Here is a 27,193-nt window from a genome sequence, read left to right as displayed (position 1 = left end):
AGGGTTGGTGGCAGTGGCAGGGATGGTGGCAGCAGCAGAGATGGTGGCAGTGGCAGGGTTGGTGGCAGCGGTCCCGTCCCAGCGCTCTGACCCCGGGCACCTCGCCCCGAGCCAGGCTGTCCCCAAGCCACCCCGAGGCGCAGCCAGGGGACAGCGGCTCCGTGTCACACAGCGCTCTGGCTGCCCCCGCGCCTCGGGCTCGGCCCGGAGCTGCTCCTGGGGTCGTGCCAGCGCAGGAGCATCCCTGTGGGACACGCTCCTTCCCTGGGGACACACATCCTGGCCGACAGTGCCACCACCCGTGGCGCCCCGCGGGGAGGGAGAGCCGCTCCACAGGGAATGGAGCCAGGGAATGGGCTACGCCCCAGCCCCGGGATTGGGGTTCCCCTCTTCCGGGCCGGGATCCAGCGCCCGGAGGGGGGGAAGGAGGGTGGGGAGGGAGGAGAGGCGCTGCCGGGGGAGGCGCCCGGGGGTGGAGGAGGAGGAGGAGGAGGAAGAGAAGGGCGGGGATGCGAAAGCGGACGGCGGCCCGGGCCCCCCCGGGCTGGGGGGGATGGTGCGGAGGGCGGGCAGCTCTTGGGGGGCGGCTCGGGCCCCCCCCGGAGGGAGGCGGGGAAGGCGGCGGGGGCGGCGCGGCGGCTCCCGGTGTCCCGCGGCGGAGTCGCCGGTGTCCCGCAGCCCCGACCCCGCCGAGCCCCGCGCAGGTGAGCCCCGGGCAGCCCCGCACCGGAGCCCGGCCCTGCGGAGGGACGGGACGGGACGGGACCAGACGAGACTAGGGGGGAATTCCCCGTTAATCACCGGAGCTAATCACACCCCGGGGCCGCGGGGACCCGCCGGTGCGGAGGGTGCGGCGCGGGGAAGGCGGGGAGCGGGCGGGGGGAGCTGGGGAGCGGAGTGGCGGCGCGGAGGGTGGAGGGTGGAGGGTGGGAGCAGGGCTGGCCGCAGGCAGTGCCGGGCCGGGTGGAGGCGCAGGGGACAAGCGGTGAAGGGGTTGCGGCTCGGGACAGGAAGGCTGGGAGCCGGGGAAGAGCTGGAGGGGCGAGAGAGCCCCGAGCGGGCAGGGCAGACCCCGCTGCCGCCGGGGGCTGTGCGTGGGATGGAGAACAGGGATGCACGTCCCGCTCTGGCAGCAGCCCCTGGAGCCGAGCGTGTCCGGTCTGTCCCGGCTGCCTGCAGCCCGAGCTTGCCTCGTGGCAGGAAGCAGGGGGGGGAGGTCGGGGTGACCTGCAGGGACACCCCGGGATCCACACGGGGCCGGGAGATAAAGCGGGAGGCGCCCAGGCCTTCCTGGGTGCCAGCAGGAGGTGCCCGGTTCGGCTCCGCTCAGCCATCGCCTTTCCGAACGCTCGGAGTGAATCCGGGATTGGCACGCAGGGATGCTGGGACGCATGGGGGGGGCCACGCTTGGACCCCCAAAACATCACCGTGCCACGGCCCAGGGCGGGTCACGCTGGTGGATTTCCTGGTGTGGGCAACCTGGTGGCCACCAGGCGCCCGTCCCTCCGCTGCCCGGGGTCTCTCTCTTGCAGGCAGCCCCCAGCCTCTGCCACGGGCACCATGAGGGGTCTCTGGGCCCTGGCGCTCGCCGGGCTCCTCAGCGCCTGCCAGGGGAAGGAGCCGCTGCCAGCGGAAGGTGAGGAGCACCGGGAGCCAGGGCTTGGGAGCCACCTCCCGGGAGGGAACGGCTGGGTCAGCCCCAGGGGTGGCAGGGTAGAGGTGCCCGGACACGCCGTGAGCTGTGCCAGGTCCCCACGTGCCAGGACCGAGCGCCGGGGCTTTGCTCAGCATCCCGTGCGGGCAGGGGGCCAGGGAGAGCCGAGCCGAGCGAGCCCGGCTGCGGGGAGCCAGCCGGGGACACCCCGACAGCCCTGGGAGCGATGGGGTTGGGCCGCTCTCCGGCCAGGGGACGCTCGGTGCCCGCTGGCAGCGCGGGTGGAGCCGGGCCCGGGCCGGGCAGGTGAGCCAGGAGCGCTCCGGGCAGGGCGAGGATGCTCAGGGCTCCCGAGGGAGGTTTGGCCTCCGTCTGCGGGTCAGGAGGAGATTTTTCCATGATCCAGACGATGGTGGAGGGTGTCCACGTGCAGCTGGGGACAGGGGAGGGTGGCTGCGCCCAGCTCCGCCGGTGTTCCCGGCCGGCGTGAGGGGTGGGATCCGGGGGAGGAGCCGCTGGAAGCGACGCCGTGGTTGCATCAGGCTCGGTGGGGGTGGAGCGGCGGCTCTGCCCGGGGGGGCCCGGGTTTGTCCGGGGGGGGACGCGGTCACTGTCACCGTCACTGTCACCGTCACTGTCACCGTCACTGTCACCCGCTCCTGCTGCCCGGCACGGCGCGGTCTCCCGTGTCCCGGCCTCCCCTGAGAGACAGGGGCTTGGACAGGCGAGATTCTCCCTCGGGATCAGCAGCAGGGCTGCGAGAGGCTTCAAAGGGGTCGCGCTGCGGTGATTTCTGTGCCGCCGGCTGTGACATTCACACCTCCCGCTGCTGAGCCTGTGTCTGGCGTCCCCGGGGCCACCGCATGTCCCCACACCGCTGCTGGCCCTGGGTGGTGCCAGGCTCTTGGACAGGGGTGGGCAGGGGCTGGGGGGGGCGGTCAGGGACCCCCCAGGAGCACGCAAGGAAGAGGTGGGAGAATCCTTGGTGCCCATCCCACTCCAGGGCCGGTTTGCGTGGAGACAAAACAAATCCCTCTCTCCGCCTCTCCCCCTTTTGTTGACTCCTTTATCTCGCACCTCCCAACATCTGGCGCATCTGGAGGTGGGCCGGTGCTGCCGTGATTTATCCCTGCAGGCAGCAGCGGCACCCCCTGACACGGCATTTCCTGCGCCTCAGCCTCCGGCTGGACCCTCACTCCCTGAGCTGTCCCCGGCGCGGGGCAGGACAGCTCCCGATGGCACTGTGGGTGTCCCTGGCACCCGTCCGAGCCTCCCGGCGCTGATTCCAGCCGCGGGGCTGTCTGGAGGCAGAGCACGCCAGCGCTGGGGGAAGCATTTCACCCGTGGGAGGCAGCAGGGCCAGCTCTGTCCCCTTCCAGCTGCTCCTGGAGCGCTCCAGCTTCGCTCCTGCCGGATCCCGGGAGCCGGCGCTGCCGTGGGAGCGGGGTTTGCTTGGGCTGTGCAGCCTCGGGGGGCTGGGGCCAGCTCCTGGCAGCACCCCCAGACTCTCCTGGGCTCGGGGAGCTCTGCGTGGCCGCAGCCTGCTCGTCCCACCGGGGACAGCGCGGTGACAGCCATGTGCTGCTTTGCCTCACAGGGGAGCTGTGCCCGCGGCTCTGGGACGAGGATCTGGCTGGGGACAAGTATGAGAATGTCACGGGTAAGGAGAGACCCTCTCAGGGGTCCCCTGACACTCCCGGGGTGGGCTCTGTGACCTGCCCGGGGACTGTCACCTGTCCCAGGCCTCACGCCCGCCCGGCTCTGTCCTGCAGGTTTTAACCTGATTAAAAGGTTCGACCTGCTGAAGATCTCGTCCGTCAAGAAGATCCACAGCGCCCGGGGGCCGGCGGTGCTGCGCCTGGGCAGCGTGCCCCTGGTCCAGCCCACGCAGTGAGTGACCTCGGGGGCCCCGTGGGGTGGCCTCGGGTGACCCGTGGGGTGGCCCTCAGTGACCCTCAGGTGACCCAAAACTCCTCCAGGCCGCATCCCCGGGTGTTGTGAGGTTGGGGTCTGGGTGAGGCTGGGTCTGCGTGAAGTTTTGCCCTCAGCCCATGCCAGGGACGCCAGGCAGCTCCGTGTCACCCCTGGGGACACCGAGGGGACCTCAGGGCTGCCCCAGCATCTTCCTCCTCCTCGAAAGCAAACCCGGGGCTGCCACGGTCCCGCTGGCTGCTGGCCAAGCCTTGCGCAAGCAGGGCTCTGTGGCTGCTCCTGGCAGAGCCCGCGGGCTCCGGACGAGCTCCAGAGGCTGCCGGGGGGGCACAGGGGGACTGGCCCTTGTCCCCTCCATCTCTGGTGCCCACAGTGCCAGGGCTGGCAGGGACGCTGCAGCGTGGCAGGGTGGGAGCGGATCCACGTCCTTTGGAGCTGTTCCTGCTGCGGTTTGTCCCCACCTCGCCCCGGGGCTGGCACGGAGCTGTGCCGGGCACGGGGCTCTCCGGAGGGCCGGGAAATCCAGCCCGGGCAGCCAAATCCTCGGATGGCTTCGGGGTGGAGGGTGGATGCTCCAGGCTGCTGTTGCTCTTGGCTGGGGGCTCCTGGAATCTCAGATCCGGACTTGGGGAGTCCGGACGTGGGGACAGCGCCTGTGAAATGCTGTGGGTGCCCACCCACCTCAGTGCCCCATCAGGGTGTCCCCGTGGCCCATGGAGAGCAGAGGGCACCGCTGGCCTTGTCCCAGTCCCCGTCCCTTGGCCCAGCTCCAGAGCGGTGGCTTGGAAAGTCGGGGGTGTGGAGCCAAGGCCGGGAGCGGAGCAGAGCCTGGAGCAAATATTTCCAGTGCTTTAATGGGCCGTGGGCGAGCTGGGGAAAGGCTGCCACAGCTGCCTTGGGGATCTGGATGCATTTCCCGGCTTCCCAGGGACGAATCTCTGGGATGAGAGCACGGCCCTGGGTGCTGCAGCTGCTCCATCAGGAGCGTCTTTGGGGTGCACAGTGCGGGGCAGAACCCACTGTGGTGGCGTCTGGGGTGCCACCAGTGGGGGACAGACCCCGGCAGGACCCGCGGGGGGTTCTTGGGACCTGGGAGTGCCACCACCCCCAGAGCACCCCGACGCCTGTCCCCGCAGGCGAGTGTTCCCCCGGGGGCTGCCCCCCGCCTTCACGCTGGTCCTCACCTTGCTGCTGAAGAAGAACAGCACCGGGGAGCACTGGTACCTGCTCCAGGTCACCGACCGGCAGGGATACCCCCAGGTACAGCCCGGCAGCGCGGCGGGGCGCACCGGGGAGCGGCCGGGAGCCGTTCCCTGAGCGCCGCGCTCTCCCCTGCCCGCCCAGCTCTCCCTGTCCGTGCACGGCCCCGAGAAAAGCCTGGAGTTCCAGGCCAGGGCCCCGGGATCCGCCTTCGTCGGCGCCGTCTTCGCGGGCAAGGCCGTGGCGACGCTGTTCGACGGGCGGTGGCACAAGGTGGTGGTGGCCGTGCAGGACCACGCCGTGTCCGTGCACCTGGACTGCGCCTCCATCTCCTCCAAGCCGCTGGCGCCGCGGCGGGCGCTGGCCCCCGAGGGCAACGCCTTGCTGGGGCTGGACGCCGCGCGCGGCACCCCGGTGCGGGTGAGTGCCCGCCGGGTCGGGGCGGCCGCGGCCGCGGTGTCCGGGACGGCCCTGACCTGCCGCCCGCCTCCCGCCGCAGTTTGACCTCCAGCAAGCTCAGATCTACTGCGACGCCGAGCTGGCCAGGCAGGAGGGGTGCTGCGAGATCTCGGCCAGAGGGGTGAGCGCCCCTGGGTGCCCCTGGGTGCCTCTGCATGTCCCTGAGTGTCCCTGAGTGTCCTTGAGAGCCCTTGGGAGACCCTGGGTGCCTCTGCGTGTCCCTGAGTGTCCCTGAGTGTCCTTGAGAGCCCTTGGGAGATCCTGGGTGCCCCTGGGTGTCCCTGAGAGCCCTTGGATGTCCCTGAGTGTCCCTGAGAGCCCTTGGGTGTCCCTGGGTGCTCTTGGGTGCCCCTGGGTGTCCCAGGGTGTCCCTGGGTGTCCCTGCATGTCCCTGGGTGCCCCTGAGTGTCCCTGAGAGCCCTTGGGTACCTCTGGGTGTCCCTGGGTGTCCCTGAGAGTCCCTGAGAGCCCTTGGGTGTCCCTGAGAGCCCTCAAGAATCCTTGGGTGTCCCTGAGCACCCCTGGGTGCCCCTGAGCCCCCACCCCAATCCCAGCCGGACCCTGGAACTGCCCAATGCACGCTCAGGGTTTTCCCCACAGGGAAAACCGAGGCACGGGTCCGTCCCCCTTGTGTCACCACCCCGTGCCGCCTGTCCCCACGGCTGTCCCCCGGCAGCCTCCCCGTGACCGCGCCGTGTCCCTGCAGTGCCAGACGGAAGCGCCCAAGACTCGCCGGCAAGCGGAGCTGATGCAGAGCAGCAACCTCATCGAGATGGTGCCGCAGCCCGAGGGCCGGGTGTTCACCCGCTGCTTCTGCCTGGAGGAGCCGCTGGGCACTGTGAGCTCCGGCAGCGCCGCCCCGGCCCCGGCCCTGGCTCTGACCCCGTCCTGGTCCCATCCCAGTCTTCAACCCCATAACCATCCCTGGTCCCATCCTGGACCCCATCCCTGGCTCTGACCTCATCCTGGTCTCCATCCCCATCCTCACTCCGGGCCCATCCTGGACCCTGTCCCCATCTCCATCCCCATCCTGGGTTCCCATTCTGTCCCTGTCCCCAACCTCATCCCCGTCCCCATCCCTGTCCCGATCCCTGTTCCCATCTCCATCCCTGTCCCCATCCCTGTCCCCATCCCTGTTCCCATCCCTGTTCCCATCCCTGTCCCTGTTCCCATCCCTGTCCTGATCCCTGTCCCCATCCCTGTTCCCATCCCTGTCCCTGTTCCCATCCCTGTCCCCATCCCTGTCCCCATCCCTGTCCCCATCCCTGTCCCCATCCCTGTTCCCATCCCTGTTCCCATCCCTGTCCCCATCCCTGTCCCCTGTTCCCATCCCTGTTCCCATCCCTGTTCCCATCCCTGTTCCCATCCCTGTCCCTGTTCCCATCCCTGTCCCTGTTCCCATCCCTGTCCCTGTTCCCATCCCTGTTCCCATCCCTGTCCCTGTTCCCATCCCTGTCCCTGTTCCCATCCCTGTCCCCATCCCTGTCCCCATCCCTGTCCCCATCCCTGTCCCCATCCCTGTTCCCATCCCTGTTCCCATCCCTGTTCCCATCCCTGTCCCCATCCCTGTCCCTGTTCCCATCCCTGTTCCCATCCCTGTCCCCATCCCTGTCCCCATCCCTGTCCCTGTTCCCATCCCTGTTCCCATCCCTGTTCCCATCCCTGTCCTGATCCCTGTCCCCATCCCTGTTCCCATCCCTGTTCCCATCCCTGTCCCCATCCCTGTCCCCATCCCTGTCCCTGTTCCCATCCCTGTTCCCATCCCTGTTCCCATCCCTGTCCTGATCCCTGTCCCCATCCCTGTTCCCATCCCTGTCCCCATCCCTGTCCCCATCCCTGTCCCCATCCCTGTTCCCATCCCTGTTCCCATCCCTGTCCCCATCCCTGTCCCTGTTCCCATCCCTGTTCCCATCCCTGTCCCCATCCCTGTCCCCATCCCTGTCCCTGTTCCCATCCCTGTTCCCATCCCTGTTCCCATCCCTGTCCTGATCCCTGTCCCCATCCCTGTTCCCATCCCTGTTCCCATCCCTGTCCTGATCCCTGTCCCCATCCCTGTTCCCATCCCTGTTCCCATCCCTGTCCCTGTTCCCATCCCTGTTCCCATCCCTGTTCCCATCCCTGTTCCCATCCCTGTTCCCATCCCATGCCTGCCCCGGTACATCCACGTCGATCCAGCCCCCGGAAAATCCCTGCCTGACTTTTTCCACCCGCTGGAGGCTCGGGAGGGAGGTGTGGGTGCCCGGAGGGAAGGGAAAGCTCCCGTGGTCCCACCCAGCGGGATAACCCGGGATTCACGGAGAGGGAGCACCCGGGGGTGGCACAATCCAGGCAGGTGCCACCCCGTGCTCTTCCCTCCCAACAGGAGCCGGGGAGACCCTCGGGAAGGACCAGCCTGAGGGATGATCCCAAGGAAAAGGTGGGTGCGTCCCAGCCCGGCTGTGCCATCCTGGCACGGCCAGCTCTGCTCCAGTGCCATCCCAGGGTGTCACCAACTGTCCCATCTGCTCCAGTGCCATCCCAGAGTGTCACCCATTGTCCCATCTGCTCCAGTGCCATCCCAAAGTGTCACCCATTGTCCCATCTGCTCCAGTGCCATCCCAGAGTGTCACCCACTGTCCCATCTGCTCCAGTGCCATCCCAGGGTGTCACCCACTGTCCCACCTGGGCACACCCAGCTCTGCTCCAGTGCCATCCCAGAGTGTCACCCACTGTCCCACCTGGGCACACCCAGCTCTGCTCCAGTGCCATCCCAGGGTGTCACCAACTGTCCCAGTACACCCAGCTCTGCTCCAGTGCCATCCCAGAGTGTCACCCACTGTCCCACCTGGGCACACCCAGCTCTGCTCCAGTGCCATCCCAGGGTGTCACCCACTGTCCCAGCCCCGGGCTGGCTCTGTCCCTGCCACATTTGGGGACTCCTGGCTGCTGCCAGCGCTGCAGGGACGCCGGGAAGAGCGGCTGCTCCTCTCCCCCGAGCAGGAATCGAGGCCCCTCTCGCTCCGTGCCGCTGCTGGAGCCATCCCAGCTACGGCCAAGGGCCTCTTTGTTCCCTCCGAGCGCCTCCGGAGCGCTGCCAGAGCTGGGGAACGTCTCCAGCGCTCCCGTTCCTCATCCCTGAACGTCTCTGGGATCCCATTGTAGTGTCCCAAGGGTGGGATCCCATTGCGGGGTCCCAGGGATGGGATCCCATTGCAGGGTCCCAGGGGTGAGATCCCACTGTAGTGTCCCAGGGGTGGGATCCCACTGTAGTGTCCCAGGGGTGGAATCCCACTGCAGGGTCCCAGGGGTGGGATCCCATTGTAGTGTCCCAAGGGTGGGATCCCATTGCAGGGTCCCAGGGGTGGGATCCCATTGCAGGGTCCCAGGGGTGGGATCCCATTGCAAGGTCCCAGGGGTGGGATCCCATTGCAGGGTCCCAAGGGTGGGATCCCATTGCGGGGTCCCAGGGGTGGGATCCCACTGTAGTGTCCCAGGGGTTGGATCCCACTGCAGGGTCCCAGGGGTGGGATCCCATTGCAGGGTCCCAGGGGTGGGATCCCATTGCAAGGTCCCAGGGGTGGGATCCCATTGCAGTGTCCCAGGGGTGGGATCCCATTGCAGGGTCCCAGGGGTGGGATCCCATTGCAAGGTCCCAGGGGTGGGATCCCATTGCAGGGTCCCAGGGGTGGGATCCCATTGCAAGGTCCCAGGGGTTGGATCCCACTGTAGTGTCCCAGGGGTTGGATCCCACTGTAGTGTCCCAGGGGTTGGATCCCACTGTAGTGTCCCAAGGGTGGGATCCCATTGCGGGGTCCCAGGGGTGGGATCCTGCCGGGAATGCGGATCAGGGCTGGGGACCGTGGGGACACCGCCGTGTCCTGCCCGTCCCCGGTGCCGCGGGGCAGAGCCGCGGTCAGGGGGAGCCGGGCCAGCGCCCGTCACCGCCCCAGGGAGGAAAGCAGCGGCTGTTCCCTTCTCCAGCTGGGAATTCCCCGTGCCCAGGGAGCCCCGGGGCTCGGGAGAGGCTGCTGGGGGATCCCCACGGCTGTGGGCACCCCCCAGGGGAGCGGGGCAGCGGCTGTGGGGTTTGGAGTGCTGTGGGGTTTGGAGAGTTTTGGGTTTTGGGGCGCTGTGGGGTCTGCAGTGCTGCAGGGTTTTGGGTGCTGTGAGTTTTGGGGTGCTGTGGGGTTGGGGGTACTGTGAGTTTTGGGTGCTGTGGATTTTTGGGTGCTGCAGGGTTTGGAGAGCTGTGAGTTTTGGGGTGCAATGGGTTTGGGGTGCTATGGGTTTTGAGTGCTGTAGATTTTGGGGTGCTGTGGGGTCTGCAGTGCTGTAGGGTTTTGGGTGATACGGGGTTTGGGTGCTGTGGATTTTGGGGTGCTAGGGGTTTTGGGTGCTGTAGATTCTGGGGGTGCTGTGGGTTTGGGGTTCTATGGGGTTTGGGTGGTGTGGATTTTGGGGTGCTGTGGGTTTGGGGTTCTATGGGGTTTGGGTGCTGTGGATTTTGGGGCGCTGTGGGTTTGGGGTTCTATGGGGTTTGGGTGGTGTGGATTTTGGGGCGCTGTGGGTTTGGGGTTCTATGGGGTTTGGGTGCTGTGGATTTTGGGGTGCTGTGGTATTGGGGTGCCACAGGCTGCTCCAAGCTTCCACCCCTGTCTGTTCCAGTGCCCTCCGTGCTCGCCCCAGACGGCATCAGGAAATGTGAGTGTGGCGCTGGCCGCGGGCACCCCGAGCTGCCCAGGCTGGGCTGTGAGCTGGGGGTGACAAAAGCCACCAGGGCGCTGTCACCAGCCCCCCACGACCCCACAGCTCCTCCTGGCCCGGGGCCCTGCGACATCTGGAAGGTTCCTGATCCTTTCCAGATGTGGCCCCATTCCTACAGCCGCCGCTGGCGGGGGTGTGGGGGGATGGCACGGGGGTGGCAGCTGTTTGGGACCCCTCGTGCCCCGTGGTGGCGCTTGGGGACAGTTTTGGGAGGATGGGGACCGTGGGGGGCTCAGGGCTCTGCTGCTGTCATTCGAAGCCCCTGTGCCCTCGGGGACACCTCTGTGCTGTCTCCACAGGTCACCGTCGGTCCCCCAGGCCCAAAGGTAGGATTGTCACCCCCTGGGACACCCGGGGCGGGAATGTGGGAATGTGCTGGAGCATCCCGGGCTGGAGCTGGGGGCGCACATGGGGACGTGGGGACACCCTGTGCCCGTTTGTCACCTTCCATTGTGCCCGTTTGTCACCCTCCCTGTGCCCATGTGTCACCTTCCCTTGTGCCCGTTTGTCACCCACCCTGTACCCGTTTGTCACCCGCCCTTTTGCCTCTTTGTCACCCACCCTGTGCCCATTTGTCACCCGAACTTTTGTCTGTTTGTCACCCTCACTGGTGTCCATTTGTCACCCAACTTTGTGCCCGTTTGTCACCCTTCCTGTGCCCATTTGTCACCTTCACTTGTGCCCGTTTGTCATCCAACTTTGTGCCCTTTTGTCACCCTCCCTGCACCCATTTGTCACCCTCCCTGTGCCCTTTTGTCACCCACCCTGTGCCCCTTTGTCACCCTCCCTGCACCCGTTTGTCACCCTCCCTGTGCCCTTTTGTCACCCACCCTGTGCCCTTTTGTCACCCTCCCTGTGCCCTTTTGTCACCCTCGCTCCCTCTCTTGCAGGGCACCAAGGGCGAGCGGGGCCTCCCTGGCACGGCCGGTGGCAAAGGGGAGAAGGGTGACCGTGTGAGTGTCCCAGTCCCTGCTGTCCCTGTCCCCTCCTGCTGGGGGGCCGCTCCCTGCGGGGTCCCCAGCACACGCTTTGGGGGGGTTTCCGCTGCCCTGGGGGTGCTCCTGTCCCCCCCAAACCCCCCAACATTCATCCCCCCTCCGCAGGGCATGGACTGTGTGCGCACCCACCCCGGCGGCCCCGTGCAGGTGAGACCCCCCCCAAACCCTCCCCAAACCCTCCCCAAACCCCCCTAAACCCCCCCAAACTCCTCATCCCATCTCTGCCTCCCCCCTCACCTCCTCCTCCTCCTCCTCCTCCTCCTCGCAGTGTGCCGAGGGGCCGCGGGGTGAGAAGGGGCAGCGAGGGCAGGTGGTAAGTGACACTCAGCTGTGGGGACACTGCGGGGGTCCCCCTGCGCCGGGCTGGGCTGGGGAGGGGGGCCCAGCCCCTTGTGGGCATGAAAGGAGCGGGATGTGCCCACCTGGGCGCTGCAGGAGCCCCCTGGGCACCCACTGTGTCCCGTTTTTGCCGTGCAGGGGCTCCCGGGGCCGGCTGGCGCTGAGGGGCAGAAGGTGAGTCCGGCCCACAGGGACACCCGGGATGGTGGCAGAGGTGCCAGGACCTGCCAGTACCGACCTGGGTGGCTTGGGTGACACCACGGGTGACACCACGGGTGACATCTGTCTGTCCTGCAGGGCCAGAAGGGTGACAAGGGTGACGGGGGACTGCAGGGCAAGCCGGGGCGCCCCGGGCGTGATGTGAGTAGTGCTGGGCGGTACCTGGGCACCCCCTGGGCACCCCCTGGGCACCCCCAGGCAGGGGGGTCCGGCCCCTGGAGCCTTCACCTCTCGCTCCCCTCCCGGCAGGGCCGGCCTGGAGAGATCTGCGTGGTGGGGCCCAAGGGCCAGAAGGTACCTGGGCGGGTTTGGGGGTGGCGGGTGGGAGACGGGGCACCCGGTGGCACTGCCAGCGCTGGCACCCCTCTGCTGTCCTCCAGGGTGACCCCGGCCTCGTGGGACCTGAGGGGCTGGCCGGTGAACCAGGACCCCCGGGCAAGCCAGGCTCTCCAGGGATCGGCCTGCCGGGGAAGCCGGTGAGGAGCCCCGTGCCATGGGGGCGTCCCCACGGCGGGCACGGCCGTGGGAGCGCCCAGGTGACACCCCAGCAGGGCTAACGCCCCCCCTTTGTCCCTCTCAGGGTGACCCCGGTGGCCCCCCAGGTCCGAAGGGAGAGAAGGTGAGTGGAGGGAAGGGGGTCCCAGCTGTCCCCATGCCAGACCCACCCAGAGCCGGAGCCACCAGGCTGAGCTGGAGCCATCAGCTGCTCAAGCTCCCTCTGGGTGTCCCAAGGACCCGGCCTGGGGGGCAGGAACCCCCCCGGGGGGACAGGGGTGACACGGGGGGCCCAGGGCTGAGGAGTTTTCCCTTGCTGAGCTCGGGTTTTCCCATCTCTGGCTCCAGGGCAGCCCGGGAGCTCCTGGACCCGGAGGATCGCCTGGGACTCCCGTGAGTAGCGGGAGCCTGCAGCCAAAACCCGGGGTCAGGGCCGGGTTTCTTGGCTCGGGGCTGTTTGGCCGGAGAGGGGACGGGATCCGAGCCTGGGAGCCGAGAGGGCTTTGGGAAAAGCCACTCCCAGGGCCAGGAGCGTCCCGTGACGCGGCCGGTGGCCAGCTGAGGGGTGGCACCGATGGGACACCCATCAGCAGCCCCGTCCCCGCTTTTCTCCCGCAGGGGCTCCCCGGAGTGCTGGGGCCGAAAGGAGACAAGGTGGGTGCGGGGACAGGGACAGGGTGCGGGGACAGGGTGGCCTGGGGTGGCCACGGGCACAGCCGCCGGCCTTGGGGCCGCCTGGGGCTCCCCGCCCAGCCTGTCTCGCCGTTCCCACCGGGCAGGGCGAGCCGTGCGAGGCGTGTCCCACTGTCCCCGAGGGGACGCTCGGCGCCCTCGGAATTCCCGGCAAGCCAGGACCGCGGGGAGAGCCCGGAGCGCCCGGCAGGGACGGGGCCTCGGTGAGTCCGAACCGCGGGCATTCGTGGGCAGAGCGGTGTCACCTCCGCACCCCTGATGTTCCCTCTGTTTCCTCCTCCTCAGGACACCCCCGGCCCCGCGGGACCCAAAGGGGACAGGGTAGGTGACACGCGGCGGGCTGGGTTGTCCCCGGCTGGAGCCGGGGGTCACCGAGCACCGTTCAGCTCCTGCTTTTCCTTCCCAGGGAGATCCGGGCATCCAGGGGATGAAAGGGGAGAAGGTGAGTGCGTGACCCTCCCTGCCACCCCCCAGCTCGGCCACTGCAGCCCCTGAGCCGTCCCCAGTGGATGAATCCTCGAGTGATCGCTCTGATGTCCCCTCCTGTCACCCCAGGGGGACTCGTGCCAGCCCTGCGATCTCCGGCTGCTCGCTGCGCTGCGTCGCGGCCCCGCCGAGGGGCTCGAGGGGGAGCCGGGGCTGCCGGTGAGTGCCGGGGGGTGAGCCCCTCTCCCCCGTGCCGGGGTGACACCCGGGGTGCTGTGACCGTGTGCGTGTCCAGCAGGGTGAAACGGGGCTGTCCGGGCTGGCTGGGGTCAAGGGCGAGAAGGTGAGTGACCCCTCCCCGCATGCTTTTCACGTCCCTGGAAAGAGCAGGAATGGCTGGATCATCCTGTGGGGTCGGGGCAGGCTTGGATGATCCTGTCCCTGATCGTGATCGTGATCGTGATCCTGATCCCGTTCCTGCCCCTGATCCTGTCCCTGCCCCTGTCCCTGTCCCTGTCCCTGATCCTGATCCTGATCCTGATCCTGCCCCTGATCCTGCCCCTGTCCCTGTCCCTGATCCTGTCACTGTCCTTGTCCCTGTCCCTGATCCTGTCCCTATCCCTGTCCCTGTCCCTGTCCCTGCCCCTGTCCCTGTCCCTGCCCCTGTCCCTGTCCCTGTCCCTGTCCCTGCCCCTGTCCCTGTCCCTGTCCCTGTCCCTGTCCCTGTCCCTGTCCCTGCCCCTGTCCCTGTCCCTGTCCCTGATCCTGTCCCTGTCCCTGTCCCTGTCCCTGTCCCTGTCCCTGTCCCTGATCCTGGTCCTGATCCTGATCCTGTCCCTGCCCCTGTCCCTGCCCCTGTCCCCGCTCCGTTTCAGGGGGACAGCGGCCACGCGGGACCCACGGGCAGGCCGGTGAGTGGGGACACTGCGGGGAGCCAGGGTGGGGAGCCCAGGGGTGCAGGAGGGCTCCAGGGGCTCAGCCGAGTGTTGGGGACCGCGGTGTCACCTCTGCTGTGGGTTCTCGGCGCAGGGAATCCCGGGAGAGAAGGGAGATCCAGGCGTGAGGGGGCTCAAGGGAGAGAAGGTGAGGCCAGCACTGGGGACACCCCTGTCCCTGCCCTGTCCCTGCCACCTGGCCGTGGGACAGCGCCCAGGTGGGGAGGGCAGGGGGCCGTGTGTCCCCCCTGGCTCCCGCCGTGTCACGGTCCCCAAAGCCACCTCCCAGCCGCGCTGTCCCTCCGCAGGGCGAGCAGTGCGGGCAGTGCCCTCCCACCCCGCAATCCCTCCAAGGGACAGCCACAGTGGTGGCACTGCCGGGGCCACCGGGAGAAAGGGGTCCTGGTGGCCCCCCGGGCAGAGCGGTGAGTGCCCCCCGTGCCCCCCGTGCCCGTTTTTTGGGGGGGATGCCCCGCCCTGACCCATTCCTGCCTTCCCCCAGGGCAGACCCGGCGACGCTGGCGAGAAGGGGCAGAAGGTGAGAGGGGCTGGGGGTGGCTCCCGGTGGGGCCGGCGGGGGCAGAGGGAGCTGTGACCCCCGTGCGCCGTGTCCCCGTGCCAGCCTTGTCCCCTCTCTTGGCCAGGGCGACGCCGGCAGCCCCGGGGACCCGGGCACCCCGGGCACGGCCGGCGTCCCAGGGCTGTCGGGTGAGCCCGGCATCAGGGGACCAGCCGGCCCTAAAGGCGACAAGGTGAGGCCCCAACATTTCGGGGAGCTGTCGCCCCGTCACCCCGCGGTGGCACCCACGCCTCTCGTGTCCCCTCCCCGCAGGGAGACGCGTGCCAGCCCGGCCCCGCCGTGCCCGGGGACCTCTCGGACGTGGTGGGCATCCCGGGAAAACCCGGGGACAAAGGGGACCAGGGCCCGCCGGGCATCGGCCAGCCGGGCAGACCCGTGAGTGTCCCCTCCCCACGGCCACAGCGCCTGCTGGCATCGTGTCCTCGGGGTGACCCTGCTGTGTTTTAGGGGAAGCCGGGGCTGCCGGGGGTGCGGGGCCCCGCCGGGCCCAAGGGGCTGCAGGTGAGTGGGGTGCAGGGTGTGGGGTCCTGGGGACACCTCGGTGTCTGTAGTGGGGTGCAGGGTGTGGGTTTGGGGTCCTGGGGACACCTCGGTGTCATTGCTGGGGTTTGGGGTCCTGGGGACAGCTCACTGTCCATAGTGGGGTGCAGGGTTTGGGGTCCTGGGGACACCTCTGTGTTGATACTGGAGTTTGGGGTTCTGGGGACAGCTCACTGTCCATAGTGGGGTGCAGGGTGTGGGTTTGGGGTCCTGGGGACACCCACTGCCCCTCTGTGTCTACAGTGGGGTTTGGGGTCCCAGGGACACCCCTCTGCCCCTCTGTGTCCATAGTGAGGTGCAGGGTGTGGGTTTGGGGTCCTGGGGACACCTCTGTGTCTGTAGTGGGGTGCAGGATGTGGATTTGGGGTCCCAGGGACACCTCTGTGTCCATAGTGGGGTGCAGGGTGTGGCTCTGGGGTCCCGGGGACACCTCTGTGTCCATACTGGGGTTTGGGGTCCTGGGGACAGCTCACTGTCCATAGTGGGGTGCAGGGTTTGGGGTCCTGGGGACACCTCGGTGTCATTGCTGGGGTTTGGGGTCCTGGGGACAGCTCACTGTCCATAGTGGGGTTTGGGGTCCTGGGGATACCCCTCTGCCCCTCTGTGTCCATAGTGAGGTGCAGGGTGTGGGTTTGGGGTCCCAGGGATACCCCTCTGCCCCTCTGTGTCCATAGTGAGGTGCAGGGTGTGGGTTTGGGGTCCTGGGGACACCTCTGTGTCCATAGTGGGGTGCAGGATGTGGATTTGGGGTCCCGGGGACACCCCACTGTCCCTCTGTGTCCCCAGGGTGAGCCAGGACCGCGAGGGATCGGCCAGCCGGGACCGCAGGTGGGTTTTGGGGTGCCTGTGTTGTCCCCTGCTGCCCCATGCCGCCTGGCTCCGGTGGCTTTCACACACTCTGCTTTTCCCAGGGTGACCCCGGGAGCACCGGACCCCCCGGACCCCCTGTGAGTTTTGGGGTGGGGTATTTGGGGCGCCCACCCCTGGGTGAGGGGGCAGCCACCCCTGCCAGCCCCCCGTGCGGGTGGTGGCGGCTCTGGGGACAGTGTTGTCCCCTCACTGAGGGCAACCACCGCCCTGTCCTGCCCCCAGGGCCCCCCCGGACCTCAGGGACCCCCGGGGACGGCGGCAGAGAAAGGTGCCAAGGTAAGGGAGCGTCCCCCAGCCCCGGGCGTGCCCCGCGCTCCCCATTCCCGCCGTCCTTCTTCCGCAGGGAGCTCCGGGTCCCAAAGGTGCCACGGGACCCCCTGGACCACCGGGGAGCAGCGTGGCGGGACCACCGGTACGTCCTGGCCTCCGGCACGGGCGGTGCCACCCCGCCGGCACCTTGATCCCGGTCAAACCTCACCCTCCTCTTCCTCGCAGGGCCCCGAGGGGCAGCGGGGGCTCCCCGGCTCCAGCGGGCAGCCGGTAGGTGTTGGGGGGTGCCCGGGGCAGGGGGGGCTGCGCCGGGGTCGTGGCGGGTGGGGGGCACCGGGGGCCGCCCTAACGCCCGTCTCCGTTCGTCCTCTGGCAGGGGCAGAAGGGAGCCCAGGGAGAGAAGGTGAGTGGGGGTCCGGGTGGAGCCGTGCCCCCCACCCCCCCGTGCAGCCCCCTGCCCGCCCTGCCCTCACCCCCCCCTGCCCACAGGGAGACCCCGGCGAGTGCTCCTGCCCCTCCAGCCCCCGCCAGGACCCCAGCTACAGCGGCATGCCGGTGAGTGTCACCCCCTGCCCGGCTCTGTGCCACCCTCCCGGCCCCTGTTTCACCCTCCCCAATTCTCCTCCCCTCCTCTCGCCCCCAGGGAGCCCCAGGACTGTGGACAGGGATGTCCTGGCAGCCCCAGCCCGGCCCGCAGGTCGGTGCCAACCCCTCCGTGCCCTCCTCACCCACACCCCCCGTCACCCCTGGCCTCTCTCTGATTGTTTTTTTGGGGTCCTGCAGGGCCCCCCCGGAGCTCCCGGCCCCCCCCGGCCCACCCGGTGCCCCCGGCCGCCAGGTGAGCCGTGGGAGAGAGAGCGGGGCCGATCCTCATCCTTTAGGGCAGGCTTTGAGGATTTCCCCGTCGGATTTTAGGGAATGCCGGGACACAACGGCTTGCCCGGACTGCCCGGACCGGCTGGAGACCTGGTGGGTGGTGACAACTCCCGATGTCGCCCGTCCTGCTCCCCCGCGGCGGGGACAATCCCTCCCTCCGCTCCATCCCTCCATCCCTCCCTCTTCTCCAGGGACCTCTGGCCGTCGTGGCCGAGAGGAACATCGAGGTGCTGAAGGTGAGAGGGTGTCCTTGGGGTCACCCTCCTGTCCCGGGGGACCCCCCGGGGCTCCCCTGACTCCCCTTTTCCCCCTGCCCAGACTCTCTGCGGGGACTGTGCCCAGCTGCAGGCAGCCCTGGAAGCTCCCGAGGGACCGGAGAAGGAGGACGGGGCCATGCCAGGTGTCCCCGGCAGCGAGAGCTGTGCCCGGGTGAGCATCCCCACGGAATTCCTCTGCCCGGCCTCCCCCGGCGCGGCGGGGGTGAGGTGGGAGAGGCGCTGCCGGGTCCCGGGGGGTTGGATTTTGTGGGATTTGGGGGAAGCTCCGCGCTCTGGCGGCTCTGGGAGTGCGGGCACGGCCCCAGCGGGGATGCCCACGGGGCACGGGCTCGTCCTCTGTGGCAGCCCGGTGACTCCGGGGCTCTCTTCCAGTGCTTTGCTCAGTTCCCGCGGGCGGAGGAGGCTCGGGTGAGTGACCGCGGTGTCCCCCGGTCCCCAGCCGGGCACCCAGGAGTGTCCCCCAGTTGTGGGGGGCTTTGGGGAGGCTCTGCGGTGGGCTGTGCCACCCCTGACGTGTCCCCACGCCCCGCAGGGTGACAGCCCCGACTGCGCGGGTCACCCGGGCCTGCCGGGCGCGCCTGGAATCCCAGGAGAGAGAGGAGAGCAGGTGGGGGAGCTCCGACCCATCCCGGGACCCTCTCCCGCCATCCCGGCCCTTCCCGGGGGCTGCGGCACGTCCCGCGGCGCCCCTCGGGGCTGTCCCCACCTCCCTGGTCACACCCGGCACCCCCAATCCCTCCGCAGGGCTCGCCGGGACTGCGCGGACCTCCAGGACCGCCCGGGCCCATCGTAAGTACCCCAGCCCGGGGTGGGGGGGTCGCGGGGGGCTCGGAGCCCCGAGGAGCAGGTCGCCAAAGGGGCCTGGCACGCTGCCCTGAGGCCGTGGCGAGGGCGCAGGTGTGACGCGGCACGGCGAGGATGTCCCCACGGAGGCTGGAGGAGGAGGAGGAGGTGAAGGCGCTGCCAGCCCGGAGGTGGAGCGGGAGCTCGGTGGCACGCCCAGGGCTCAGCCCAGGATCCCCACAGCCTTTTATTTTTTATTTTTTATTTTTTTTTTTTTTCCCGGCTGTGACCTCCCTGTTTCTCCCCTCAGGGCCCCCCAGGCTTTCCCGGAACGCCGGGCGCACCCGGACTGCCCGTAAGAACCCCGCTGTGTGCCCCGTGTCGCTGCCGCTTGGTTTGGCTGTGTCCCGTGTCCCTGTCCCCGCCGGGAGCAGCCGCAGCACAGCTGCCCCCGCCCTTCCGCTCCATCTCCATCCCGCCATTCCCACTCCTCCCTTCCCGAAGCAGGGGGTCCCGGCGGACCCGGGGTTTGCGGATGATCGTCCTCAGCTCAGGGGACGTGGTGCCGGCAGCTGCCTCGGCACCGCGCGGCTCCAGGCGTGCCAGGGACCTGCCAGCTCGGGTGACATGTCACAGCTCCCTGACGGGGCACCAGGGGCACCTGAGGATCCCGTGTGTGGCCAGTGGCTCATCATCATCCTCCTCCTCCTCCTCCTCCGGTCACTCCTCTGTGGTCGCTCAGCCTCCACCACCGCGTCCATCTTCATCTCCATCCTCATCCTCATCTCCGCCTCCATCTCCATCCTGCTGCTCCCGCCCTGCTGGCTCCCCGCAGGAGCGGGCGGTGGGGCTGCGCCGGTGCCTCTCGGAGGATCCCGCGCTCCTGCTCGCGTCCCCCGGGCCGCTAATGTCACCGTCACCCCGCGGCCCCTCCGGGGCTCTCCGGGGCTCTCTGTGGGCCGTGCTCTGCGGTGTGCCAGCGCGTCCTGTCGTTCTCTGTCACCTCGGCACCGCCTCACCCCACTAACCCACCCCGCAGGGATGTCCCCGTGCCGCTCCCGGCCGTCCCCGTGCCGCCCTGGCAGGACAGGGGGCACCGGGCTGGAGCTGAGGGCTGGAGCCGGATCTGGGCACCCCACGCAGCCCACCCAGGGCTGAGCCGGGGTCACAGCGCCGGGGTTTGAGCGTCCCCAAAACGCCTGGGCGCCGATCCTGGTCCCAGCAGGGCCCCAGCAGGGTCCCAGCAGGGTCCCAGCAGGCTGGCAGGGGTCACAGAGCCCAGGGGCTGTGCCCAGGTCCCGCTGCCAGGTGGGCACAGCCCCCGGGAGAGGCTGTAGGAGACCCCCCTGCATCTCCTCTCTTCTCCCCACAAAGGGTCTCCAAGGGGAACGCGGCCCCGCCGGGCTCGCCGGAGCCAAAGGGGAGCCGGTGAGTGCTGTGGCACCGCGGGGACACTGGTGGCCCGGGGGGGGTGGCACCTGGCCGGGGCACCGCGGGTGGCTCAGTGTCACCGTCCTCACACACAGGGACCTCCAGGACAACCCGGCTACCCCGGGGCCACGGGGCCCCCCGGCCTTCCCGTGAGTACTGGGGGGACCAGGCAGCCCCTGCCGCCCCCCTGTCCCCTCGGGGGTCCCCATGTCCCTCCTGGGGCTCACTGAGACCCCCCCGTGTGGGGGACCCTGGTGGGCACAGAGTGCTGTGTTCCTGCAGGGCTCATCCCTGTCCTGTGCATCCCATCATCCCATCCCATCCCATCCCACCCCATCCCATCCCATCCCATCCCATCCCATCCCATCCCATCCCATCCCATCCCATCCCATCCCATCCCATCCCATCCCACACATTCCCAGTGCCCTGCTCATCCATGCCACTGCCATCTGCACCCTGACTGTGTTCTGTGTCTCCGTGTCTCTTTTCTCTGCCCCAAATCACATCCATGCCCCAAATAACATCTGTGCCCCAAATCACATCCATGCCCCAAATCCCATCCATGCCCCAAATCACATCCATGCCCCAAATCCCATCCATGCCCCAAGTCACATCCCTGCCCCAAATCCCATCCCTGTGCCGTGTCCTATCCAATCCCATCCCTGCCCCAAATCCCATCCCTGCCCCAAACCCCATCCCTGCCCCAAACCCCATCCCTGCCCCATGTCCCACCTCGTCCCCTCCCTTCCCCAGGGCATCAAAGGCGAGCGAGGTTACGTGGGTCCCCCCGGAGAGAAAGGGGAGCTGGTGAGTCCCCCCCTGCAGGGGCCGTGGGGCCGGGGGCTGCCCCCTCTCCGTGGGGCTGGGGTCCCTCCAGCCACATCCCTCTGATCCTATTCCCGTCCTTCCCAGGGACCCCCAGGCGTGGATGGGCTGCCCGGGCCTGTGGGGCCAGTGGTAGGTGCCCACCCTGGGGGCTGGGGGCTGCTGTGGGTGCTATGGGTGCTGTGGGTGCTATGGGTGCTATGGGGTGCTATGGGTGCTGTGGGGTGCTGTGGGGTGCTATGGGGTGTTATGGGGTGCTATGGGGTGCTGTGGGGTGCTGTGGAGTGCTATGGGTGTTATGGGGTGCTGTGGGTGCTGCGGGGTGCTATGGGGTGCTATGGAGTGCTGTGAGTGCTATGGGTGCTATGGGTGCTATGGGGTGCTGTGGGGTGCTGTGGAGTGCTATGGGTGTTATGGGGTGTTGTGGGGAGCTGTGGGTGCTATGGAGTTCTGTGGGTGCTGTGGGGTGCTATGGGGTGCTGTGGGTGCTATGGGGTGTTGTGGGTGTTATGGGGTGCTATGGGATGTTATGGGGTGCTGTGGGTGCTATGGGGTGCTGTGGGTGCTGTGGGGTGTTATGGGGTGCTATGGGTGCTATGGGGTGCTGTGGGGTGTTATGGGGTGCTATGGGTGCTATGGAGTGCTGTGGGTGCTATGGGGTGCTGTGGGTGCTGTGGGGTGCTGTGGGTGCTGTGGGGTGTCCCCCCACCTCATCCCGTCTCTCCGCAGGGTCCCAGGGGCGAGCGCGGGCTCCCGGGAAGCGCCGGGGAGAAGGGGGAGCAGGTGAGTGACCCCAAAGAAAGGGGGCAGGAGCCCCCAGGGACCCCGCGGGGCCGGGGGCGGCTCTGGGCTCCCGCTCAGCTCCTGCCTCTCCACAGGGCTTCCAGGGCCAGCCTGGCTTCCCGGGACCTCCGGTGAGTGAATCCCGACGGGAATCGTGAGTGAATCCCACCGGGAGTTTTGAGTAAATCCCACTGGGAATTTTGAGTGAATCCCACCGGGAGTTTTGAGTGAATCCCGCTGGGAATCTTGAGTGAATCCCACTGGGAGTTTTGAGTGAATCCCACCGGGAGTTTTGAGTGAATCCCACCGGGAATTTTGAGTGAATCCCACCGGGAGTTTTGAGTGAATCCCACCGGGAGTTTTGAGTGAATCCCACTGGAATTTTGAGTAAATACCGCCGGGAGTTTTGAGTGAATCCCACTAGGAATTTTGAGTGAATCCCACTGAGAATTTTGAGTGAATCCCACCGAGAATTTTGAGTGAATACCACCAGGAATTTTGAGTGAATCCCGTCTGGATTTTTGAGTAAATACCACTGGGAATTTTGAGTGAATCCCAGTGGGAATTCCAGCACCTGGGAGATGGTGCCCATGCCTGGCTGTGTGTCCCCGTGTCCCCACAGTGCCAGGGATGGGGACAGGGGGTTCTGCAAGGGGGACACAAGTGGGATGAGCTGCAGGCAGCAGCCCCAGATCCATCCCATTAAAATAAGCCGGGAAAGAGCGGGATTTATGGGATTTGTGGGATTTGTGGGATCCCCTCCCTTCACTCGACACCCCTCTTCCCTTTAGGGTCCCCCTGGTTTCCCGGGAAAGGTTGGTCCAGCCGGGCCGCCAGGGCCCGTGGCCGAGAAGGTGAGTGCCAGGGACGGGTGCCACCGGCAATGGCTCTGCGGTGTCACCCTTGTCCCTCGGGCTGTGCCCGTCCCTGCTGCGCCCATCACCTCCTGTGGCTCCCGCAGGGCAGCGAGGGCGCACGAGGCCCCACGGGCATGCCCGGACCCCCCGGGCCCCCCGGACCCCCGGGAATACAGGTGAGACCCCCCTAAGTGTCACCCTTGGGTGCTCCTGGGAGCACCACTGGCTGTTCCTATCCCCAGGGATCTGTTCCCATCCCCAGGATCCGTTCCCATTCCCAGGATCCGTTCCCATCCCCGAGGATCTGTTCCCATTCCCAAGGATCTGTTCCATCCCCAGGGTTCTGTTCCCATCCCCAGGGTTCTTTTCCCATCCCCAGGGTTCTGTTCCCATCCCCATGGATCTGTTCCCATCCCCAGGGTTCTTTTCCCATCCCCATGGATCTGTTCCCATTCCCAAGGATCTGTTCCATCCCCAGGGTTCTGTTCCCATCCCCATGGATCTGTTCCCATCCCCGAGGATCTGTTCCCATCCCCATGGATCTGTTCCCATCCCCATGGATCTGTTCCCATCCCCGAGGATCTGTTCCCATCCCCATGGATCTGTTCCCATTCCCAGGGTTCTTTTCCCATTCCCAGGGTTCTGTTCCCATCCCCAGGGTTCTTTTCCCATCCCCATGGATCTGTTCCCATCCCCATGGATCTGTTCCCATCCCTGAGGATCTGTTCCCATCCCCATGGATCTGTTCCCACTCCCAGGGGTGCCCAGATCAAGCCCCTCAGGGCCCCCCCAGTGCAGACCTCCCCGTGACACCGTCCCTTGTCCCCGCAGGGCCCGGCTGGCTTGGAAGGACTGGACGGCAAGGATGGGAAGCCGGGGCTGAGGGTGAGGCTCCGGAGCTCTCCGGGTTTGGGTGGGGGAGCAGCCACCCCACAACCCCCCCCCGGGACACCCCAAACCCATTTCTCTTTCTCCCCAGGGTGACCCTGGTCCCCCCGGGCCACCAGGGATGATGGGTCCTCCGGTGAGTGACAGCGTCACCCCTCCCCAGTGCCCCGTGCCTGGCACCGGGGTCCCCTGAGCCGGGACTGTCCCCACATGCGTCCCTGGGGACGCTGAGCTGGGGGTGGTGGCCCTGGACCGACCCTGCAGGGTCAGGGTCACCTGCTGCGCTCTGCTGGCAGCACCCTGGGACCCCCACCCGGCTCTTTTCTCTCTCCAGGGCTTCAAGGGCAAGACAGGACACCCAGGGCTCCCGGGACCGAAGGTGAGCACTGGTGACACTGGGCGGTGACATCCCCAAGGAGCTCGGGAATCACCCACTGCTCTTCCTTTTAGGGTGACTGCGGCAAACCCGGCCCCCCGGGGAGCACGGGCCGGCCGGGAGCGGAGGTGAGCGAGGGGTGGGTGACCCCCGGGTGGGCTGGCCACTGCGCAGCCCCTCGTCACCACCCTGCCTTCCTCGTCACCTCCTCCTCCTCCTCGCCTTGCCTTCCTCAGGGTGACCCCGGACCCATGGGACCCCAAGGCCGGCAGGGACCCCCAGGGCTCATCGTGAGTTGGGTCACAGCGGGGACTCCCGCTGCCGCAGGGAGCGGGGACACGGCTGTCACCCCCGCGCTGACCCCCCCATCTGTCCCCAGGGTCCCCCGGGCAGCCCGGGCCAGCCGGGTCCCGCCGGCCTGGCCGGAGTGGTGAGTAAGGGCTGGAGCCCTCCCTCTGCGATTTGGGGTGCGGGTGAGCAGCTTTGGGGTCCCCGTTCTCACCCCGCGCCCATCCCGGCACTCCCTCCTCCTCCTGGCAGGGGCTGAAGGGCGAGCGCGGCTCCGCGGGGGAGCGGGGTCTGCCGGGCATGCCAGGACAGCCGGGACCCCCGGGACACCCGGGACCACCGGTGAGTGCAGCGGGGCGCGCACCCCGCAGCGGCGGCGACACTGGCGGCGTCCCCGTGGTGTCACCACCTCACGCCGCCCCTCCTTGGCCTCGCAGGGAGAGCAGGGACCGGACGGACCGGTCGGGAAGGAGGTAGGAGCGGCGTTCCCTGGAGCTTTCCTGCCCCGCTGGACGCGGGGAGGGGATGGTGGCATCCCCAGCTTGGGGACATCCCCGTCACCGCTGCTCCCGTTTTCCAGGGACCCCCGGGAAAACCGGGAATCGCGGGACCGGCCGGACAGAAGGTGAGGGGAGCCCGGCCGTGCCCCCCCCAGAGCCACCGCGGTGTCCCCGAGCTGTGCCGGCAGCCCTGAGCCGAGCCTTTCCCGTCCGCAGGGTGACGCTGGATCCCCCGGAGAGCGGGGCTACCCCGGGGAGAAGGGCAGAGCCGGAATGCCGGGGGGGCCGGGGAAAAGCGGCTCCATGGGGCTCGTGGGGCCCCGGGGACCCGCGGGAGAGAGGGGACCCCCGGGCTCTCCGGGCCCCGCGGGCAGCCCCGGCCTGCCGGGACCCCCGGGGATGATGGTAAGGACGGGGGGGGGGGTCCGTGCGGAGGGACAGCACCCTGTAGCCCCGTGGCGGGGCGCGGTGGCCGCGGCCCCTCTCGCGTGTCCCCTCGTGTCCCCGCAGGGAGACGTGGTGAACTACGACGAGGTCAAGAGGTTCATCCGGCAGGAGCTGAACAAGATGTTCGACGGTAAACCGGGCTGGGCGGGGACCGGCCCCGGGGGTCGCGCCGGTGTGCCCCCCGCCGGCGCTGAGCTCCGTCCCTGTCCCCGCAGAGCGGATGGCCTATTACACCTCTCGCCTGCACTTCCCGGTGGAGATGGTGGCGTCCCCGGGCAGGCCCGGTCCCCCCGGGAAGGACGGGCTGCCCGGCCGGCCGGGACCCCCCGGCTCCCCGGGGATGCCGGGGCAGATCGGCAGAGAGGGGCGGCAGGGCGTGCCGGGCATGAGGGGTACGTGCTGCTCCCCGGGGCGTTCCCGGTGTCCCCGGGGCGTTCCCGGGGTTCCGGAAGCGTTCCCCGTGTCCTGGGGGTGTTCCCAGAGCGTTCCCGGTGTCCCGAGGGCATTCGCGGTGTCCCTGGGGTATTCCCAATGCCCCCAGGACATTCCCAGTATCACCAGGACATTCCCGGTATCCCTGGGGTGTCCCCGGTGTCCCTGAGATGTTCCAAGTATCCCCGGGATGTTCCAGGTATGCCCAGGACATTCCCGGTGTCCTCAAGACATTCTCAGTGTCCCCAGGAGATTCCCGGTGTCCCTGGGGCATTCCCACTGTCCCCAGGACATTGCCGGTGTCCCCGGGATGTTTCCAGTGTCCCCAGGACATCCCCAGTGTCCCCGGGACATTCCCGGTGTCCCCGGGGCATTCCCGGTGTCCTCAAGACATTCTCAGTGTCCCCAGGACATTCCCGGTGTCCCTGGGACATTCCCGGTGTCCCCGGGGCATTCCCGGTGTCCTCAAGACATTCTCAGTGTCCCCAGGACATTCCCGGTGTCCCTGGGGCATTCCCACTGTGCCTGGGATATTCCCGGTGTTCCCAGGACACTCCCGGTGTCCCTGGGGCATTCCCACTGTGCCTGGGATATTCCTGGTGTTCCCAGGACATTCCCGGTGTCCCCGGGGCATTCCCGGTGTCCTCAAGACATTCTCAGTGTCCCCAGGACATTCCCGGTGTCCCCGGGGCATTCTCGGTGTCCCCAGGACGTTCCCTGTGTCCCCAGGACATTCCCGGTGTCCCTGGGACATTCCCACTGTCCCCAGGGCATTCTCAGTGTCCCCAGGACTTTCCCGGTGTCCTCAGGACATTCCCGGTGTCCCCAGGACATTCCCGGTGTCCCCGGGACATTCCCGGTGCCCCCGGCTGTGCCGGGATCTCACCGCTCTCCATCCACCTCTCTCCCAGGTGAGCCGGGTGCCAAAGGGGAGAAAGGCGAGAAAGGCGTGGGGCTGATGGGGGACAGCGGCCCGCCGGGACCCCCAGGTGAGCCCCATCCCTCCTCCCGGCCCCACGCTGGGCTTCGCTGCCACCCCCTCACCCTGTCACCCCGTCACCCCACCCTCCCTCTTCCTCCCCATCTCTTGCAGGTCCCCAAGGGCCACCAGGCTACGGAAAGATGGGTCCCCCGGGCCCCGTGGGGCAGCAGGGGATCCCCGGCGTCCCGGGCCCCCCCGGTGCCACGGGGCAGCCGGGCAAGACGGGGCACTGCAGCCCCGCCGAGTGCCTGGGGGCCGTGCCCGTGGAGCAGCCGCTCTTCCAGCCCAAGAACGTCAAGGGTCCCTTCGGCTGAGGGGCCCCCGCGCCCCCCGCGCCCCCCCCCAGTTTGCTGTTAATATCGTTATTATTGTTTCCCCGCTGTGCCGGGGCCGCGGGGGGCTCGGGGGTTGTACAGCTGCGTGCCAATCGCGGGGGGCGGGTGGATCCTGCCCCCCCCCCCAAAAAAAATACACCTGTGCTGGTGGCCCCGAGCGTCCCGGCTCCGTGACTGGGCACGGGGGGGTCGCTGCCTGCCCCCCCAGACCTGTCGCTGTCACCGAGGGATGCGGCTCGGGCCGGTGATGAGGACACTCCGCTTGGGGACACGGGGACCCCGAGCTGCCGGGGGGCCTGGGGATGATGGGGAACCGCAGTCCTGATGCCAGGGGATGCTGGCTCTGTCTCAGGGGCAATCCCAGCCGTGGTTTGGGGATATCCCAGCCCCATTCCCGGGGAGATCCCGCTCTCATCCCAGCCCTGCTCCCAGGGATCCCAGGGATCCCAGCCCTGCCTCTGGAGGAATCCCACGCTAATCCCCAGCTCTCAGCTTGTGGAGATTCTCGGCCTCCTGACCCCAGCCCTGCTCTTGGGCTGAGCCTGATCACGCCTGGAATTCCTGGGAATCCCAGACCGCCATGGCAGCCCTGCTCCTGCAGGGATCTCGCTCCTGCAGCCAGCCGAGCCCCAGCCCTCATTTTGTGGGGTCGCCAGCCCCACTCCCAGGCTGACGCAGGCCGCACTCTCGGGCTGATCCCGGATGAGCTCTCGGGGAATTCCAGCCCCGCTCCCGGGGAATTCCAGCGCCGCTCCCGGC

General features: G+C 68.2%; 1 protein-coding gene across 1 annotated transcript; it reads left to right on the top strand.

The window, feature by feature from the left end:
- Positions 1–655: 655 nt before the first annotated feature.
- COL16A1 (collagen type XVI alpha 1 chain) lies at positions 656–26,528 on the top strand. Its single transcript, XM_040086302.1, is given in 72 exon segments — positions 656–704; positions 1,533–1,636; positions 3,252–3,314; positions 3,427–3,544; positions 4,723–4,846; positions 4,931–5,206; positions 5,286–5,366; positions 5,952–6,083; positions 7,608–7,661; positions 9,890–9,925; positions 10,288–10,314; positions 10,879–10,941; positions 11,092–11,133; positions 11,255–11,299; positions 11,464–11,499; positions 11,623–11,685; positions 11,794–11,838; positions 11,925–12,020; positions 12,125–12,163; positions 12,388–12,432; positions 12,658–12,693; positions 12,819–12,935; positions 13,018–13,053; positions 13,139–13,174; positions 13,288–13,377; positions 13,454–13,501; positions 14,034–14,069; positions 14,188–14,241; positions 14,402–14,518; positions 14,596–14,631; positions 14,738–14,845; positions 14,926–15,048; positions 15,121–15,174; positions 16,000–16,041; positions 16,125–16,160; positions 16,306–16,359; positions 16,427–16,495; positions 16,579–16,623; positions 16,730–16,756; positions 16,843–16,908; positions 16,997–17,050; positions 17,137–17,157; positions 17,159–17,191; positions 17,269–17,322; positions 17,421–17,465; positions 17,548–17,658; positions 17,880–17,915; positions 18,040–18,114; positions 18,252–18,296; positions 18,601–18,645; positions 19,665–19,718; positions 19,817–19,870; positions 20,475–20,528; positions 20,634–20,678; positions 21,276–21,329; positions 21,425–21,460; positions 22,121–22,183; positions 22,291–22,362; positions 23,018–23,071; positions 23,166–23,210; positions 23,409–23,453; positions 23,525–23,578; positions 23,687–23,740; positions 23,830–23,880; positions 23,991–24,080; positions 24,176–24,211; positions 24,319–24,363; positions 24,455–24,643; positions 24,749–24,815; positions 24,901–25,077; positions 26,029–26,106; positions 26,211–26,528. Coding segments are annotated over 71 exon segments (4,830 nt in total). The 5' UTR covers positions 656–704; positions 1,533–1,560; the 3' UTR covers positions 26,414–26,528.
- The last annotated feature ends 665 nt before the right edge of the window (positions 26,529–27,193 follow it).

The sequence above is a fragment of the Hirundo rustica genome, chromosome 25 (assembly GCF_015227805.2).
Source record: "Hirundo rustica isolate bHirRus1 chromosome 25, bHirRus1.pri.v3, whole genome shotgun sequence".
In the NCBI taxonomy this organism is placed as follows: Eukaryota; Metazoa; Chordata; class Aves; order Passeriformes; family Hirundinidae; genus Hirundo; species Hirundo rustica.
This window is presented reverse-complemented; position numbering and strand designations above follow the sequence as displayed.